Genomic DNA, 18,654 nt, shown 5'->3' with positions numbered 1-18,654 from the left:
TGGGCCTGAATATCGCTGGTCAAGTGGTCGTTTAGTTGCGTCGATCCTCAGGAATACGTGTGTGCATGTTGACAGTTCTTTGAAACAGAACGTTTTCTGACGGTGGGTTCTGCTGGATTGAAGGAACTGGTCTGATTTTCCTCATATATGAGCGAAAACCTTCAAGGAAAAATTGGGAATCTCCCGGTGGATCTCCATCTGAGAAAAATTCGCCAGGAACCCGGAGTGTTGTCCCATATAGATATTCTGCTGGTGATGCTTTAAAGTCTTCCTTGTAGCAAGTTCTCAATCCCAATAATACTTTTGGTAGAACCTGAGTCCATTGAGAGATTTGATGACACATGATGGCGGCATTGACCGTACGGTGCCACCTTTCTACCAGACCGTTGGCAGCTGGGTGGTATGCCGTGGTGCGAATACGTTTGCCGCCGACTAACAGTGCTAGAGCTGTAAAAACCGCACTTTTGAATTGGGTACCTTGATCGGTAGTGAGTAGCTTGGAGCATCCGTGGCGGGCGATCCAATGGTAGTAGAACATGTTGGCAACCGTGCTTGCCGTTATGCCTTTAATGGGTACCGCTTCTGGCCATTTCGTAAATCGGTCGACCATAGTCATGCAGTACTTGAATCCGTGAGAGTCCGGTAAAGGTCCGACTAACCGGAGGTGTTGTATATGGTGTTGTTCACTGGATGATGCTATCAGCAGGCCGTCGATGTAAGCATAAACGCAATCGAGGCCCGTGAGTGCTTCGTTGATAAAGCGCTGAAAAGACTGTGCCGCGTTTCGGAGCCCGAATGGCATGCTGATGAACTCGAATAACCCGAACGGGGTTATTATGGCGGTTTTTGGTATGTCTTCCTCGGCCACCGAAATATGATGAAACGCACGCCTGAGATCGATTGTAGAAAATATGTTCTTTCCTGCTAATATTGTGGCATAATCATGAAGAAGCGAGATTGGGTACCGGTCAGGAATAGTTCTTTCGTTGAGTCTACGGTAGTCTCCGCATGGTCGTCAGTCTCCATTTTTCTTCTTGGCCATGTGTAAGGGCCCAGGGGCTATTTGAGGGTCTGGCATGACCCAAATCGATTAGGAGCTCAAACTCCTTTTTGGCAACTTTGAGGCGTTCAGGACATAGCGGTCGAACACGTTGCATGCACGGTGGTCAGGTGGTAGGGATGAAATGTTTGACGGAGTATTTGATAGCCGTAAATTTGTTGCTCTCAGTTAGGGCCGTGACCGCTGTAATGGGGGCGGTTGCATAATGGCCTACACTGTGCGAGTCTGAATTGGGGTTTACCAAGCGACCACGTTTGAGGTCCACAACTAATCCAAATTTATGGATGAGATCTGCACCGATGATTGGATACGGTACGTTAGCTGTACAGAATATCCAATGGATCGGATGCCGTAGCCCTATGTTGAAGGTGAGTGCCTTATCCCCGTAAATTTCGATTTCGCTGCCGTTTGCAACTTGTAGTCGAAAAGATGTGGGCATTTTCTTGCTTTTACGAGAAAGCGGAGTTACCGAAATATCAGCGCCAGTGTCGACAAGAAATTTCGTAACCCGATATGCGGTCGTAAACGAATAGTCGGCGATGTGTTATGTTGCCACCAGCATACGCCGTGTCTACTGGGGGCCGTTTGTGTTTCCCTGAAACGTGCAGGGCCGTGTGCACTTTTTGGCACGTTGACCAAATTTTCGATGATAATAACATGGTAGCTTGTAGCATTGTCCTGTGATGCATTTGGTGTATTTTTATTGCGATTGCTTTCGTTGAATGATGCGTTGTCGAGCCTCTGAGCCAGCTTTTCGACTTGCCGTGCCAACTCGTCAAGTTGTTTTTTTATGTCACTACCAACAGCGAATTTGTGGGTCACAGCCATTATACCGGGATCTTCATGTCCTCGCTGAACTTTCATGAGGCGATCTGCTGTTCGCGCGAGGATAGTGTTGTTTTCTTCACCAGTGGCAACAAGTGTTAGTTGTATTTGTAGAGGAAGACGGTCAAACCAAATGGCGCGCACAAATGCTGCGTCTAAATGATTTCCTCCTAGGCGGTGGATTTCTGCCAGCAGTTCAGACAGCCGTCGATCACGTAATTCGACGCCGGATAGCAACATTTTGAATCGGCGTTCCTGAGGAATGGCATGAATGAGAATGATTAAGCAGTGCATCCTTAAGTATGATATACTTTTCTGTTTCGGGCGGATTAGAAATAATGTTTTCAACCACGATGAGTGTTTCCTGATCCAGGCGAGCTATTACTGCATAATATTTCGTTGCGTCCGTTGTTATTTTTCTATTTTTCTGAGCTGGAACTGTGCTTCGACGGCAGCAAACCACAATTGAACCTGCTGGTTCCAAAACGGCGGTAGTTCGATTCGTTCAAGTCGGTCGATGTGCATAGCTTGTAGTGGTGGGAGCTGGGAAAGTGTGTTTGTTTCAGAAAATTCCTCGGTGGGGTTCTCTTCTTGCGAATCTGGGCACCAATCGCCCGATTTCGTTGCACAATTTTGTTGTTGGTCCATTTAACGTGGGCTGTTCAATTGTAGGGGTCACAAATTATGTGACGAATAAAACACCACATTTAATATTTAAATGATTATAAATTATTTATTGAAGAACACTTGTATTCTTGTTGGCGTCTGTATAATGAGTGACGCTTCTTTAAACTAAAAACTAAGAATTAGGAATTCAGTTGAAACTGTAAATTTCCAAGAATATACAGAGAATGAATAACTGACGAACAGTGTTGCCAGATTTGATACGTCTTGTCTGTGTGCCCACAGAATAACTGACAAACAGTGTTGCCATATGTGAGTGCCCACACTTTGATAACAAACCACATCTAACATAAAAAATTAGCGAAATAACTGCAGTGTTGTAAAGGTCTATTATAATTTGAGACATATAGAAATATCTACGAAGCATTGAACAGAGCGGTGCAATATTTAAAGGGAAACGATGAAGTCATGCGTACAATTTCAAACTGATCCTTCCTCATAAATAATACAATCGCTAAATATTGGAAATGATTGAATAGAACTGCAACCAAATATGCAATGAATGGATCATGACTGGCTCAGTAATCAGTCGATGAATATTATGCCACTGATGATGCCATAACCTTCCCAGTCGACTTTTTCGTCTTTCCACGCTTGAGAACTGGTGCATAATGATGGAGTCATTTTCTATTGTCACACACCGACGCAAAAATATGGTCTTGAAGGGCTTCAAACATTGCTGAGATTCAGAAGTTCGTAGTTGTTGTGGACTATGAACTTGCGAGGCACACATTTTCCACAGAGCTTTCGCCTCTTTAGGGCGTCCACTGCCTTCATTGTCCTCGGTGCTCATTTCGACTCTTTCCAATTTAGCAAATCTCTTTATTTATTTATTTGTTTATTTATTTAGTAAAGTCTATGAACAATGATTCTTACAGACTAATGAAAAACTAGGATGCATATTAGAATTCTAAAATAATTAAATTACAATAACATGAGTAGATACTTAAACTAAAAAACAGAATTGAGGGTATTAATGAAGGATACCCTAGAGTGAGAAAAATCAAGTAGAACTTTCTCGGAAATCGGGTTAAACTCCCGCATAGCCCTCTTGAGGGGAGCATATTCAGCAAAATTAGTACTTTCCTTTTTTTAATAAAATGGCGAAATGGATCAGAGACAACGCTGGGGAGTATTGAAGTTAAGTTTCCCTAATAAGTAGGGACAGTCAATTTCCCCGTTAATTATATTGTGGACAAATGAAAGTGACAGAACGGACCTTCGATTTTCCAGTGATTTAAGATGTAAAAGCAATAAACGCGATGTATGCGATGGTGTTGGGTCAACAAACTTTAAGGAGCGGAGAGCATATTTAAGAAAGATCTTTTGAACACGCTCGATCCTGTTAATTGACGATATGCAATTGGAGACCACTGCATACTCCAAAATGGGCCGCACAAAACATGCGTTTAGTAATTTTAACGTGTAGGGGTCGGAAAAATTTGTAGAATTTCGACGGACAAAGCCAAGTACAGAAAAAGATTTTGAAGTTATATAGTTGATTTGATTGCTAAAGAAAATCTGTGGTCAAAGATTACCCCAAGATCTTTGATATCAGTAACGCATTTTAGGACGCAATTAGAAATACTGTAGCTAGAAGGTAAGATGTTGCGTCCCCTACCATAGGAGATCTGTGAGCATTTATCTACATTCAGAAAAAGTTTCGATTTCAGGCACCAATTATAAAAAGTATCAATATCACATTGAAGTTTGAGTACATCTTGTGTGTTATTGATTAATGCAAAATTTTTTAAGTCATCTGCATATAACAGAAAGTTGGCGAAAGAGAAGCAACAGGAGATGTCACTGATAAACAGCACAAAGAGAAGTGGACCCAAGACGCTTCTTTGTGGGACTCCCGAAGACGCAATGAATGAATCAGATGACACTCCATCGACAGTGACTACGCATCGTCTGTTTTGCAGATATGATTTAATCCACTTCAAGAAGGCCGAGTGAAATCCTAGAGATGATAATTTTTTAATTAGAATATTGTGTGATACTTTATCAAAGGCTTTAGAGAAATCTGTGTAGACACAATCTACCTGAAATCCAGCGGAGAATGCAGACATACAATCATCGCTAAAAACTGCTAAGTTTGACACAGTGGAGCGCCCAGGGACAAACCCATGCTGATTGACATTAATTATTGATTTTACTGCAAAAAATAATTTATTTTTAACAGAACACTCAAAAATTTTCGAAATAGTAGAAGTAGTTGGAGACATCATCATCATCTTTACAAAGGTGGATTTCTCTGGTGCAGTATTTTTTTTTTACCCAAACAGCAATGCTTTATTAACACACAAACTCTTTTTGATCCATTTTTATAAACTAACACAAGTTGCTTCACCCAAAATGCTGCATTTTATTTACTAATAGTTCCTCAGTTGCCAAATTTGTATGTATACGTATCATACATAGATTAAATAAAGATAGAAAAGGCGTTGATATTCAAGAAGGTACGAGCTTTAAAAAGAAATTGTAGGCGGTAAAAATCATATTAAATGAAAAACAAGTAAGGAAGGGATAAGTACGGGTGCAACAGAACATTTTATAGTCTTGCAACTTGCAGGAATCAAAGCAAGGTCAAACATCAACCTAAGGTGCGAAATACAAGCAATTTTAAATACATATACATAATGGGGGATGCAAGATGACACAAAATGCAAAACCTATACCGAAATATGCAAGAGCACGACAGCACTCATTACAGAATCGGTGGTGAGAAGTGATATAAGAACAGCTGATTCGGTAAATTTATTGTGAATGACTATTATGCAAAACATTTGTGAATGACTATTGTGAATAACTATTTTAACGAGTATTGTGAATGAATAAATAAAAAAAACAGAACAAATTGCGAAAAATTAACGAATTTATTTTCTAAAAATGCCGCACACTTCTGAGAAAGAAAAACTTGTTATTTTTATAATTGAAGAAGCTGCTTCTAATATATTACTACATCTGGATGGTAATTGTATATTTCACTTTTTTAAGCTTTAAAAAATCAATAATTTGAGCTTTTTAGACGACGATAGCTATTGGAAAACTATGGATGAATTGAATGAAAGTCTTACAGTTATCTTATCAAACCATCGCGGAAATTATCAAAAAGTGCCTAAGTGTTTGGAATGGCGATCTAATGTTCTTGACTATTTAGACGAAGGACGTTACCAACAAATGCTCCGAGTCTCAAGAGACAGTGCTCAGTTTAAAAACGCTCAATTCATTAGGCAATTTTCAGTAGATCTTCGTTTGGGTTCATTGGGTGAAAGTGCGGCGATTCGGAAAGAAGCTACACTGTTTGATGTAGGAAATCTCGAAACGCTTTACAAGATCACAAAGAGAGTATTTTCATTTATTTTGGAGTTAAAATCTAGATATATCGCTTGGCCTGATACCAATGAAAGACAAGATATCGTTAAAACAACATACAAGGAGCTGCCGCATTGCATATTATTTATTGATGGTACTGAATTGAAACTTATAAAATCCACAACAAAGGGACTATTCAAAGCGTAAAGCTTTCAACTTGGGTCATAGCAGATATCGCGTGAGGATTGAACATTGCTTTGGGATTCTAAAAGAACGCTTTGGTAGCCTCAACGAATTAAGAATACGTGTTCAGAACGAAAAAGTCATATTATATGTTCCAACTGGTTTCTTTTTTGCTGTATATTGCATAACATCTTACGATCTACTTCTAACGATATTGAATACGTAGATAATATATGTAGTTGTCGATAGCGACGAAGAATCAGATGAATTTTCTCCACATGAAAATGGCCGGCGAATAACTGAGGCAGAAGCCAAGCGCAAATCTTTGTACGCAATAATGTTTGGTGATCTATAAAAAGTTAATCAGCAATATACATATGTATGTTATACATAGTGGTATTAGGTATGCCAACTGTTTTTTTTTTTTTTGATGTAACTATTTATATAAGTTCATACTTACGAAACCTAAAGAAATAATCAATTTCATACATAGCCACTCTTTCTTTCATATCTAATTCTAACACCTTGTATTTTTCATCTGTTTCTATTTTTTTTAATTCTATATATAATTTTTTGACCCTATATCTAATTTCCTTTCCTGAATTTTCTTTTCTTCATCGAATTTATACTTGTCAAATTCCAGCTTCTTCGCTTCCATAGCAATTTTTTTAGCTTGGATAGCCGCCAATTGTCTAATGGATGATTTTGGAGGCCGAATCGATCGTTGGTATGTTGATACCGGGGTGGAAATTGGTGCGATCGAAGATGCGGCATTTGATGGCGCAGCAGGTACACATTCTCTACCAAGAATTCTACTTCGAATTCTGGCGCAGGACTAACTAGACACAACTGAGGCGAAAGAAGGTTACTTTCACTTAGTAACAGTTGCATGGCCGGCAACCGCTTTCCAAATATTTCCCTCAACTGATCGTAATAAGGGCACATTTTAGCAATTTTTGCTGAAATTAGTAAAAAGTTTAATAACAATAAATTTAAAATATCAATATAATACTAACCTTCGATGGTTCTACCGTCAGCTTCATCTTGTGGTCCTGCACCCGTAGACGCGAGCCAGCCATTGGCTTTACGGTACTGCGCCTTCAAATGTCGGACCTTCCGCCGCACCAGATCACATGAGACATCCAACTGCGATTTTTCTGGAGGCGCTCTAATTTTTATGGAAAACTGTGAAAATTCTTTATAATTTAAATAGAAATTATAAAATTTATTTAAAACTTACCTTCCTAAACAATTTAACGGCGTAATATGTCTTTATGTAAAATGACAGCTAAAACAAGGTTGCAATTATATTTTTACGTGCCATTGCACGAAAATAAACATGGGTTTTGGTCTGACATATTTCACAGCCATTGCAAATAATTTTCTGCGTGTGTTTGTTGTTGTGCCGTTGCACCAAGAGGAAATATCTGCAATTCGTGCACTGTGCAAGGGTTTTGAAAGAGCAAGAGAATACCCCTAATATATATAATTCATATGCTGACAGACACATAAGGTTTGTTAGAAAAACTAAAACCATCATTCTCCGGCAATTATTCAAATTCTCGCCGTAAAAACCATCTTTCAACTTCAACGAACATTTAAAAAAAACGAGTACTCGCAGGATGCGATGACATACCTGTACGTGCGGAATTATGGACGGGCGCATTTGTTTGTTGCATTCACTCACAATGCGAAATGGCCATAGCTTATGGAATTATTGAATCGCTATCCAGATCGTCACGATGTCTCAGCAAGACTTTTCACAACAACAGCTACGATGTTAGATGGACTTCATTTTGAAGTGATGTATGTATGGTGCTGTTAGATGCTGGTTGTACTCTGTTGAGTGGTAAAAACGAGGTTTGCCGCACGGACACATTCTTATTTGGATGGTGGGTGGTAGTTATACCAGATCAAATTTATGAAATCATTTCTGCGGATATTCCTGATCCAGAGAAAGATCCAGGGTTATACGAAGTGGTGAAAACCACCACGAACCATTATCTTATTGTAGCCAAGATACGCACCCGTGTAGGAAAAAACGCACGTCAACAAACACAAGGAAGGTTCGACGTCAAGAAGATACGATCACAACAGACAGCCGAACGGTTTTCGACTCGACTTGCACTCCTGATCTCTGAGGGCACTCGTCAACAACTCGGTATAAGCGAACTGTGGGACTACATTTCAAGCTCCTTACAGCTGAAACCGAAACCATTGGTTTTCGGAAAATGCAAAAGAACAGCTGATATGCTTAGGAGTGCCGTGTCGCAGCGGAGAGAAAACAGACTGCCTACCTCGTAACGTTACAATCGACCACAACACGTGCGGGATGAGATAGATACCGAGAGTTGAAGAGGGAAGCGAGACGCATTTGCACACAAAACAAGAGAGAGGCTGAAATGCTTGAGTACGATTAACGGGACTAGCTGGCCTGCAGGGGTAATGCTCGCACCTTCTAGGAAAAGACGGCGACTAACTGAAGGACCGGAGCATACTCTTATAGAACCCCCAAAGGTGATCTAGTGACTGATGCCCAGAGCATACTAAAATTATGGAGGGAACACTTCTCCAGCCCGCCGAATGGCAGAGAAAGTATAACGAAGGCGATTCCCCAATATATGGCGATGGAGCAGACGTTCCATTGCCCTACCATGAAGAAGTTCGAATAGGAATTGCTCTGAAGAAAAACAAAGCGGCAGGGGCCGAAGGATTGCCGGCCAAGCTATTCAAACACGGTAGCGAAGAATTGATACGGAGCATACATCAGCTTCTTTGTAGAATATGGTCGGACGAAAGCATGCCCAATGATTGGAATTTAAGTGTGTTCTGCTCAATCCACGAAAAGTGAGACATCGTATATGAGGTTCTATCGAGCGTATTGTGTGAAAGATTAAGATTAATGCCCACCGTCAACAAACTGATTAAACCTTATCAAACCTGGCAAATCAACAACTGACCAGACATTTCCTATGAGCTAAATATTCGAAAAGACCCCTCTTCTTCGATTTCAAAGCTGCTTTTGACAGCTTGAAAAGGAGCTGCCTTTATGCCACCATGTCTGAATTTGGTATCCCCGCAAAACTAATACGGCTGTGTAAACTGACGTTGAGCAACACCAAAAGCCCCGTCAGGATCGGGACCTCTCGGAGCAGTTCGATACCAAATGAGGTTTCAGACGACCCGACTCCCTGACGTGCGACTTCTTGAATCTGTTTCTGGAGAAAATATTTCGAGCTGCAGAACTGAATCGAGCAGGTACAATCTTTTATAAGAGTGTACAGCTGCTGGCGTATGCTGATGATATTGATATCATTGGCCTCAACAACCCGCGCCGTTAGTTCTGCTTTCTCCAGACTGGATAAGGAAGCAAAGCAAATGGGTCTGGTGGTGAACGAGGGCAAGACAAAAATCTCCTCCGGTCAAACAAAGAGTCGTCGCACTCGCGACTAGGCTCCCATGCCACCGTTGATAACTTCGAAGTCGTAGATAATTTCGTCTATTTGGAACCAGCATTAACACCAACAACAACGTCAGCCTCGAAATCCAACGCAGAATATCTCTTGCCAACAGATGCTACTTCGGACTAAGTAGGCAATTGAGAAGTAAAATCCTCTCCCGACGAACAAAAACCAAATTTTATAAGTCACTCCTTCTCTCGTCCTGCTATATGGTGCAGGTGGTGTCTGTTAAGTCGACATTACGAGTTTTCGAGAGAAAGGTTCTGCGAAAGATTTGTGGTTCTCTGCGCGGTGGATACGGCAAATATCGCATTCGATGGAACGATGAGCTGTATGAGATATATGACGACATTGACATAGAGAGAATTTAGCGGCTACGCTGCCTAAGTCGTGTCGTGCGTATGGGCGAAAGAAAAAAGAAGACCTCCACGCCGTTGGAATGACCTGGTGGAGAAGGACCTGGCTTCACTTGGAGTCTCTAATTGGCGCCACGTAGCGAAAAGAAGAAACGACGGGCGCGCTGTTGTTAACTCGCCTATAATCACGTAAGCGGTGTCTACGCTAGTAAAGGAGAAGAAAATGTCGGGTCTAAGGAACTGTGTATCGTTTAAGGATCTCCCATAAGATGGAAGCTTCGCGAAAGCGTTCAAAGCTACCCGAATTTTTGTGGTTACTGGTTTCTTTGTAGGTAAAAGCTTTCTTGCTAACCTCCATGTGATCAAGAGCAATGTATTTTCGCATAAATGTGATGTACTGCTCACGAAGGCATCAACCGCAGCTCGAGTGGTAGAAACTGCCGATTGATGAGATTCTCCAAAGGCAAGAGCAACTGGTCGAAATAATATTTGTACCTTGTACCGGGCTCTCCAGTTCCCAGAAGTTTCTGTGCAACGAGCCTAGTCGTTGTTCGTTGAAGCATTTCGCAGTAAGGAATGTGTGTAATGTGGAGTGAGCAGAACTTGTGACTGGTCGAAATACTACCCAACTAAGTCGGGTTTTCAAAGCGCAAAGTTGCTCTGGAGAACCCTGTATGAAACCCTCCTGAAAGAGGCCCGCTGTACGTCAGCACCAAGTAGTAGATCCACCGGATTCGGAGTACCAAATGTTGGGTAGGCTAGCGGTAAGTCCTTTAGATGGCTCCAGAGTTCTGCGTCTATATGCATAACTGTCGTCACTGAGGTTATTGTGGGCACGACATAAGCCTCGAGTTTGAAGTTACTGCTGTTGTCAAAGGCAGTCAAATCTTGTATATGTCTCCTACTGTAGACTGCCGCGCTAGAATCAATTCCTTCAATTCGTATCTCCCCTGGACGCCTACGCAGCTACACACGTTTTGTAGTAGTATCGGTGATCAGATCCGTTATGATCAATAAGGATGACTTTCGCAGTCGCTAGTAAAATGGTCCGGTCTCCATTAATGAGAAATGACCGGACCTTCCTCAAATGTCACTGTTGTCGTGGGTACTCCCGTGGCACCTGTGTTGAAGGTATATCCACAGATATATTCCGAACGGGCATGTGACATCCTTCGGTCCATAGTCAGTGAATTGTTGGCAACGTTGCCTTTGCAGAGCATAGTATGATGACGATCATGGCACCTTAAGCAATCAAGCTATGTACAATCACGAGACCCATGATCACTTCCAAGGCAGTTGAAACATAATGAAAGCCGCTTAAATATATCCCACCGTTCCGGTATTGAAGGATTGACGAACCGTTGATATTTGTGTATTCGGTGTCCGTAGAGCAAAGTTGGCAAGCAACCGTAACCCCTTTCACTGAATGTAACGGCTGAGATGAGTTTACCGTTGCAATGTGAGCCTTAATGGGACAGGTTGGTCTCTGATGAAGAGGTTTTGTACTGTTCGTAGCTTCTTGAGGCAAATTGTTGTCACGCTTTTCAATAAATATTAAGAAGTCCTGAGATATTGGTATGTTGTTCGTCTGAAGGCTCTTCCCCCCCTCATTCCTCGTGGTTGGGGCAATTTATGAACAGAAGTGGCACCAATAGGGCCTCCCAATGATCTACTGGAAGATCCATAACACTTAAGGCTCGCATCACATTTTGGACGGTGTCAACTAGTCGAAGCAAGCCCTACTAGGATTCGACGGGTTGGTTGGGCAAATGCAAGATACGCTGTACGTGAGATTCTACTAACAAACGTGGATTATCAAACCGCCGTTTCACCTTCTGCCACATGTCCCCATAGCCGCCTGTATAAAGTCCACCGACCAATGGTACCCAGTCTGCATTGACATGTTGGCGTAACTTACTTAATTTGTAACTGGAATCTAGATCCTTACGATTGTGAACTAGTGCCTCGAACAAATCTTTGAAAAACAGCCAATTCGTTGGATCACAAAACCGAAATCTTAATTGGTTCTAATCGCATGACCAATTGATTCGCCACACAATTATAACCTTCAGCAGCGCCACATATATGACGAATCGAACACATACTTGTGTATACAGCAATTCCGTAGTGGCCAAGAAGTCGTCATGTGCGGTCAATTCGCTGGCTTGTGCTGAAGACATCAGATGACGTATGATACTTCATAAACCTTTCAAAATGTTTGTACAACTATCCACGAATCAAATCGCAATTAGCTGCTTCTGTCATTTTGCCAATGCGCACAATTGCGGCATGCGCTGAAGTACGTAGCTTCAAACTAGCCATAATTAAAATCTTTACATTTAAAGAGGATCGAATAAGTTCCTCAGAGGAGGCACCAAAAAGATGTATTAAATTCCGCCAATTGAAAAAGGTCGTATGGATCGTACACCAGTCTATCACGAAATAAGCCGCTTGTTTATTGAATTCGTCCTTAAATATTTTGGTTAACGGACTGTAGCATAAAGCAATATGATACATACGTACATACATATATGTATGTTTGAATATAGTTTAAATATCGTAAATTTACATTGAGATTCACTAAGCTAGAGTGAAACTTCTAGTCTACGAATACAAGGCAAAAAGGAGGGCATAATTATACTGATCATTCAGCAATCAGCTGAGTGCTATTGGTTTGTGCCCTTACTAATTATGCGCAGAACTGCATTCTAAAGAACTTAAATCTTGAACAGCATTATTTTTGAGGAAGGATCAGTTTAAAATTGTACGGATATAATTAATCATTTCCGTTTAAATATTGCACTGCTCCGTACAATGTTTCGAAAATATTTCTGTATATCTCAAATTATAATAGACCTTTTTATCAAAACTGCAGTTATTCCGCTATTTTTTATGTTAGATGTAGCGTTTGTTTTGTTATGAATGCATTTGCGTCTTTTGCCCATAATCTAGTAAAGTAGACGCAATGCCTTGAAGACCAAAAAGGTCAATGCCATTTTTTGTTGTGATATTAAAAATAACTGACGGGTTCGTCCTAAAAAATAAAAATAAAAACTGCCTTGTTCAGGAGCAACAATCAGTACAATCCATATACTAAGTTTGCATTCATACAAAAACTAGTTTTCTCCCGCATTAGCTCTGTGTTGCTATTTTTGTACATATTTCTTCTTTTTTTTTTTGAAGTAATAAAATTTTCAAATTATTCTTAAATGAATTTTGAACAAAGGCTTACGATTTGAAATACAATTTTTGAATTTATAAATTGTATTGAATTTTAACATAAAGAGATGAAAAGTATCCTATGTCCGCCCCTGTTCTAAGCTGCCTCTACATCAATTTTCACCCAAACCGGGTCAGCCGTTCTTGAGTTATAACTAGTGTAACTAACACGACTTTTTTATATACAGAAATATTTAGTTTAAAAAAAATTTGCAATGTATACCTTTGTGGTTGTATGACGAAGCTTGCCTGGACAAGACATTAGGGGATCACATGTTAAGCTGAATCGACGGCTTTAAATTATTAGGGGGATTCTCTTGCGCAAATTCTTGCATCCTAGTAACACACAGCTGCTATACCACAGCCGATGACATCATAACACATACATTACCACCGAACAGAACTCACCACACTTCTACATCAACCCACTAAACATAAAGTATGGTCCGCTGAGCAGGTTCAACACATTTGGTCACACACAGTTCGCACGTCAACAATCATCTACAAGACATTCGTTTACACACAACCGTGCTGATACTTCCGACTCGTCTGCGCGCCTAACTTGGATCGGCCGTGATCTTGAACGTTTTCGACATCGCTTCGTTCCACATTGATCCCGCATTTGTTTCCCTATTTGAATAAGTTTCCATTTGGTGTAACCGGAATTTGTATTACAAATAAATTAACACTTATTTCCTATCCGCTCAAATAATGCTTTTAATTAGTAACATAAATCGCGAGTGTTAGTGACTTATAAAGCTTAAATGCAGTGGTCTGATTCTCACTTGGCTGTGCACCCAAGTATTCATGGTCCTTCGAGCCGAAAAGACAGGCACTATAAACTTACAGCCACAAGAAAACCACAAAATAAAAGAAAAACAAACTAGTGCAGTGAAGTGCAGTAATATACATATGTACATACATATATGTATAATTGTATGGTGACCCACGAAAAAACAATAATAAAAACAAAAAACCCAAACAACACAGTGCAGTGACCCAACCAGAACCAAAATTAAAAAAAAAAAAAAAACAACACCCATATATTTATATACATACATATACAACAAATAGACAAAAAAGTGCAGTGTCGCAACAAAAAAGAAAAACACGTATGTATATCTGTATATTACTTAACTAAAGTGGTGACGAAAGAAAAAAAAAAAAACAATTGTATATCAAAACCAAATTGAATATGGATGAAATTCCTAATTAAACAAAAAAACATTAACACATGTTAAAATTTCGAACCCACAAAACAAAAATTATATAAAAACAAAACAGTGGAAATAAACTAAAAACAAACACTATTCGGGCGCAAAACCTAAAAGCATAAATCGGGCGCGAAATCTAAAAATGCCTAAAACAATAAAACACAACAAAAATACAATAAGACAATAAAATACAACAATAATACACAACAACGGAAAAAACGGGCGCGAACATTAAAACAAATATATATACAACAAAATAACAACACAAGCAGGTAGCCAGCTGGAGCACAAGAAGGAGAAAAAACTAAGAAAAGGGAAAAACGAAGAAGCCGGCCAATTTGAAGACTAGAAGAAGAGGAAAACAGGAATTGACGATAAAACTCTTATATACATTTACACATATGTATATATTATACCCCCCAATATACCCCTTGCGGGAGGATGAAGTGAGTTGTATCGATTCCATTTAATATTATTGTATATTATGCACGTATGTATGTATGACTAAAATTACAGTTTTATATAATCATACATAAAACATGTAATAAAAAATCCCTTTGGTTAAAATAACGAAACTGGTATAAAACGGTAAGAATTTACGCTTTGATTTCTAGAAAAGATCAAAATACTAATATAAAATATATATATATATTACCAAATATACTATATATGTATATAACAATCAGAAAAACAAATTCAAGACTTGCAAATTTGTTCGGCAATACCCCTTATGTTTAACAAAACAATAAGCAGGATTGCAAAAACGAAATAAGCAAAGGCATAAAAAAAAAAGAGAGAAGAAAACATACATACATACATATATGCATATTTTCTTACTTCTCCATGCATAATTTTAATATACATACAAACAAACTGCATATACATATGTATGTTGATATCAATAACATTAACAAAGTGCATAACAAACAATTTGTCTTACAAACATACATAAAGGGCATATGGTAGCATTTCCTCTCTTCCCAGTGCGAACATACAGACATACATATATACTTATAATCATACGGCATAAAATCTGCCTGTAATTTAATACCCTACACCGAGTACTACCTCCTACTTTATTAAAATTATAAATTTTAATTAGTTTTTCAAAAGAAAGGGTAATTATCGTAACATTTCTTAAATAATACGATAAAATAACACTGTTTATTTTGGTAATAGGAAATAATTATTCAAACTAAAACAAATAAAAATTATTTGAACAAAATAAAGAAAACAAATAGATATTGGTACATATAAAACTGTATGTAACTATCACGGGTATTGTCACTTGCGAAGCGAATTTATTTGGCGAAGCGAACGCTTTGGCGAACATACCCTAAATTTGCATTGTGAATGGCGAATGAACGTATTCGCTAAAATATGTCGTTGCCATTCATGAAAAAAGTAGCGCGTTCATCCGAATTTGACATTTGTGTCATTTATACTTAAAAATATTTATTATTATATCAACTGAAATTCGAAAATATGTTTATTAACGCGGATCTGTATTTTGAGGATAATTACGATGTGGAAACGCGAACTAATCTTCTTCGACAGCGCCGTTTTATTAGAGATAATTCTAATCCTACAGAGCTACCTAACACGGTGTATGTATCCAGTTCAATTATAACGAATAATAAGAAGTTTTTGTTCAATGTGCACGTATTTGTAGATTTGTTGCGAATTTCCGCTTAAACAAGGGCGCATTTATGTATGTGCTGGATAAAATCAAAGACAAATTTCATTGTCGGATGTCGTCTTCCATAACGCCGATGTTAAAATTGTGTGCCGCGCTCAGATTTTTTGCACATGGCAGTTACCAACAAGCTATAGGGAATGAATTTCAGTTGGGACTTGCTCAGCCAACAGTTTCCCTTATTTTAAAAGAGATCATACCCATTTTGGAAAATGAAATTTGTCGTACCCATATAAGCGTAGATATGAGTGAAGAAGAAAAGCAGCAGGCAAGAAGCAAATTTTATTCAAGATCGGGAATACCAAATGTAATAGGCTGCATCGATGGAACCCATATTGCGATTTATGCTCCTACCACAAACAAACACCTCTATCTAAACAGAAAAGGATTTTTTAGCATAAATGCAATGATTGTGAGTTTTTATGAATTTAATACAGTAAAATTGGTATAAAAATTTTATTGTATTTTTATTATAGGCTTGTGATCATGATATGAATATCCGTTTTGTGGATGCTAGATATGCTGGTTCTACACACGATTCGTTCGTATGGAACAATAGTTCTCTAAAGGCATGTTTAGAGGCAGCGCATCAAAACGGAGATCAGAACTCTATTTATTTAGGTATTCACAATATTTGACTACTGCGCAAGTTTAATCTTGACATACATATCAATATTGAAAACAATAAAATATTTGCAGGTGACTCCGGATACCCACTAAGCCCTTATTTATTAACACCTTTCCGTCATGCAGAATCTGGAACTAGGGAGTCAATTTTTAATAAAAAGCACTCGAAAGCGAGAAATGTTGTTGAACGTACGATTGGAGTTTTGAAATGCCGTTTCAGATGTCTTCTGAGTGATAGAAAAATGCGCTACGATCCTGCTAAAGTAACATCCGTTATTAATATATGCTGTGCCTTGCACAACATTTGTAAAAAATTTAGAATCGGTGATCCGGAGGAGGCTGAAACCTTCTTTGATGCCGTTGTACCATTGGAACCAATTAATGAAAATGGCAATGGTTCACCAGGAGAGCGCCGCAGAAGACAAATTGCTGATGCTTTGATGTAAATGAAACTATCCCGACTTCAGTGAATAATATATTGCATTCTTGCAACTTCATCAATTTTTTTTCCATTCTTGCCATTTTGTTGGAAAGATTGTCTTGGACTTCGGCTTGCTTTTCCAACGCTTTCATCCGAATTACTTCACGTTCCTCTACTGTCATTCTAGGACGGCTGCTTGAGGATTGCGAAGCCAAATCCATGGCTCGTTGTGTTTCCTCGGTCGTGCGCTCTTCTGGCTGAATTTCTGTACAATTTACCGCACTTTCTATTTCATTAGAGCCATATGCCAAGCCTGTAGGATGTACAGCCGCCTGAAGGTGAAGAAGCTCATCCACACTTTGCTCCAATGGAGATAAACTTTGCTGATCATAAGGTCCTCCTCCTGTGGCAACAGTTTCGCGTCGGTTTGTCGCTATTTCTTTTTTAGTTTCTGTTTATAATCCAACCAAACCTAAATGCTACACATAAGTAACTTAAACCAAACAAATTAATTAAATTTTTACCTTATTCCACTCGCGCCCGTTTCGCAATGGTGGACCAATGGCATTGAGTTCGGCAGCGAACAGGTCCCATTGCTCTGCCCTGCTTTTCTTTGTCGCTCCAAAATTCCCCATTCCTCTGGCGACGTCCGGATTATTTTCCATTAACGCAACCAATTTTTGGAATTGCTGCGTTGTTGTACGTTTTGTTCTAGAAGTATCGTTTTGTTAAATATAATTAAATAATTACAATTGCTCAAATAAAGATCAAAATTTACTTACGTCCTTTCCATTTCAAATAGCGAATAAAAAATGCATTCGTTAAATTTTGACAGTAATGTCGAAGCAGAAATTTATTTTCGCCACTCGTTCGCCATTTTCTGGCGAATTCGTTACAGATTCGCAACTTACAATTCGCCACGGCGAAACTCGCCAAAATTTTCATTCGCTTCGCAAGTGACAATACCCGCCTATATATTTATCCAAAGCGCACATTGGCAAACATTCAGCAATACCCTTGTTCTTTGTCAAACAAAAACAAGAAGGACTGCACAAAACGTTACAGCAAATACTTTGCCCACATACGTTAGCACAAACAATTCGTGCATATTTATGTAAATAGCGCATTGATCTCTTCAACGAGCTCGCAATTGCACAAAACATAAGCACATACAAGTCCAAGTATTAGGGGGTACCTAAATACAAATCATACGGACATCAAATATTTTAATTAATATAAAGCGCGGCTTTTAATTCCAATTAACAATTCAAATATATTTTCGAACTAAAATATAAATAAATAACATTATTTTGCAAAAATGGTTAACTACAACAATAATCAAAATACACCTGTAGGAGCTACACGCTCAAAACAGGTTGTTAAATTAATTTCACAAAGTGACAGTTTATTAAGATACTGCACTAGATTTGCCTCTTCGCCGATTCATGAAAACTCTGAATCGTTATTAGAAATCAAAACTCAAAATCTTGAAAACTTTTGGGCTCGCCTCCAAGCGGCTCATGACGCAATTCTAGATTCTAACGATTCAGATACACACAATTTCAAATCATCGGCTTACGATATTTACGA

General features: G+C 39.0%; 1 protein-coding gene across 1 annotated transcript; it reads left to right on the top strand.

The window, feature by feature from the left end:
- Window positions 1-13,300: 13,300 nt before the first annotated feature.
- LOC126765937 (putative nuclease HARBI1) lies at window positions 13,301-17,323 on the top strand. Its single transcript, XM_050483668.1, has 4 exons — window positions 13,301-15,927; window positions 15,993-16,428; window positions 16,493-16,637; window positions 16,716-17,323. The coding sequence occupies exons 1-4, from the start codon at window positions 15,806-15,808 to the stop codon at window positions 17,087-17,089; spliced, it is 1,077 nt and encodes a 358-aa protein (XP_050339625.1). The 5' UTR covers window positions 13,301-15,805; the 3' UTR covers window positions 17,090-17,323.
- The last annotated feature ends 1,331 nt before the right edge of the window (window positions 17,324-18,654 follow it).

The sequence above is a fragment of the Bactrocera neohumeralis genome, unplaced genomic scaffold (assembly GCF_024586455.1).
Source record: "Bactrocera neohumeralis isolate Rockhampton unplaced genomic scaffold, APGP_CSIRO_Bneo_wtdbg2-racon-allhic-juicebox.fasta_v2 cluster11, whole genome shotgun sequence".
Classification (NCBI taxonomy): domain Eukaryota; kingdom Metazoa; phylum Arthropoda; class Insecta; order Diptera; family Tephritidae; genus Bactrocera; species Bactrocera neohumeralis.
This window is presented reverse-complemented; position numbering and strand designations above follow the sequence as displayed.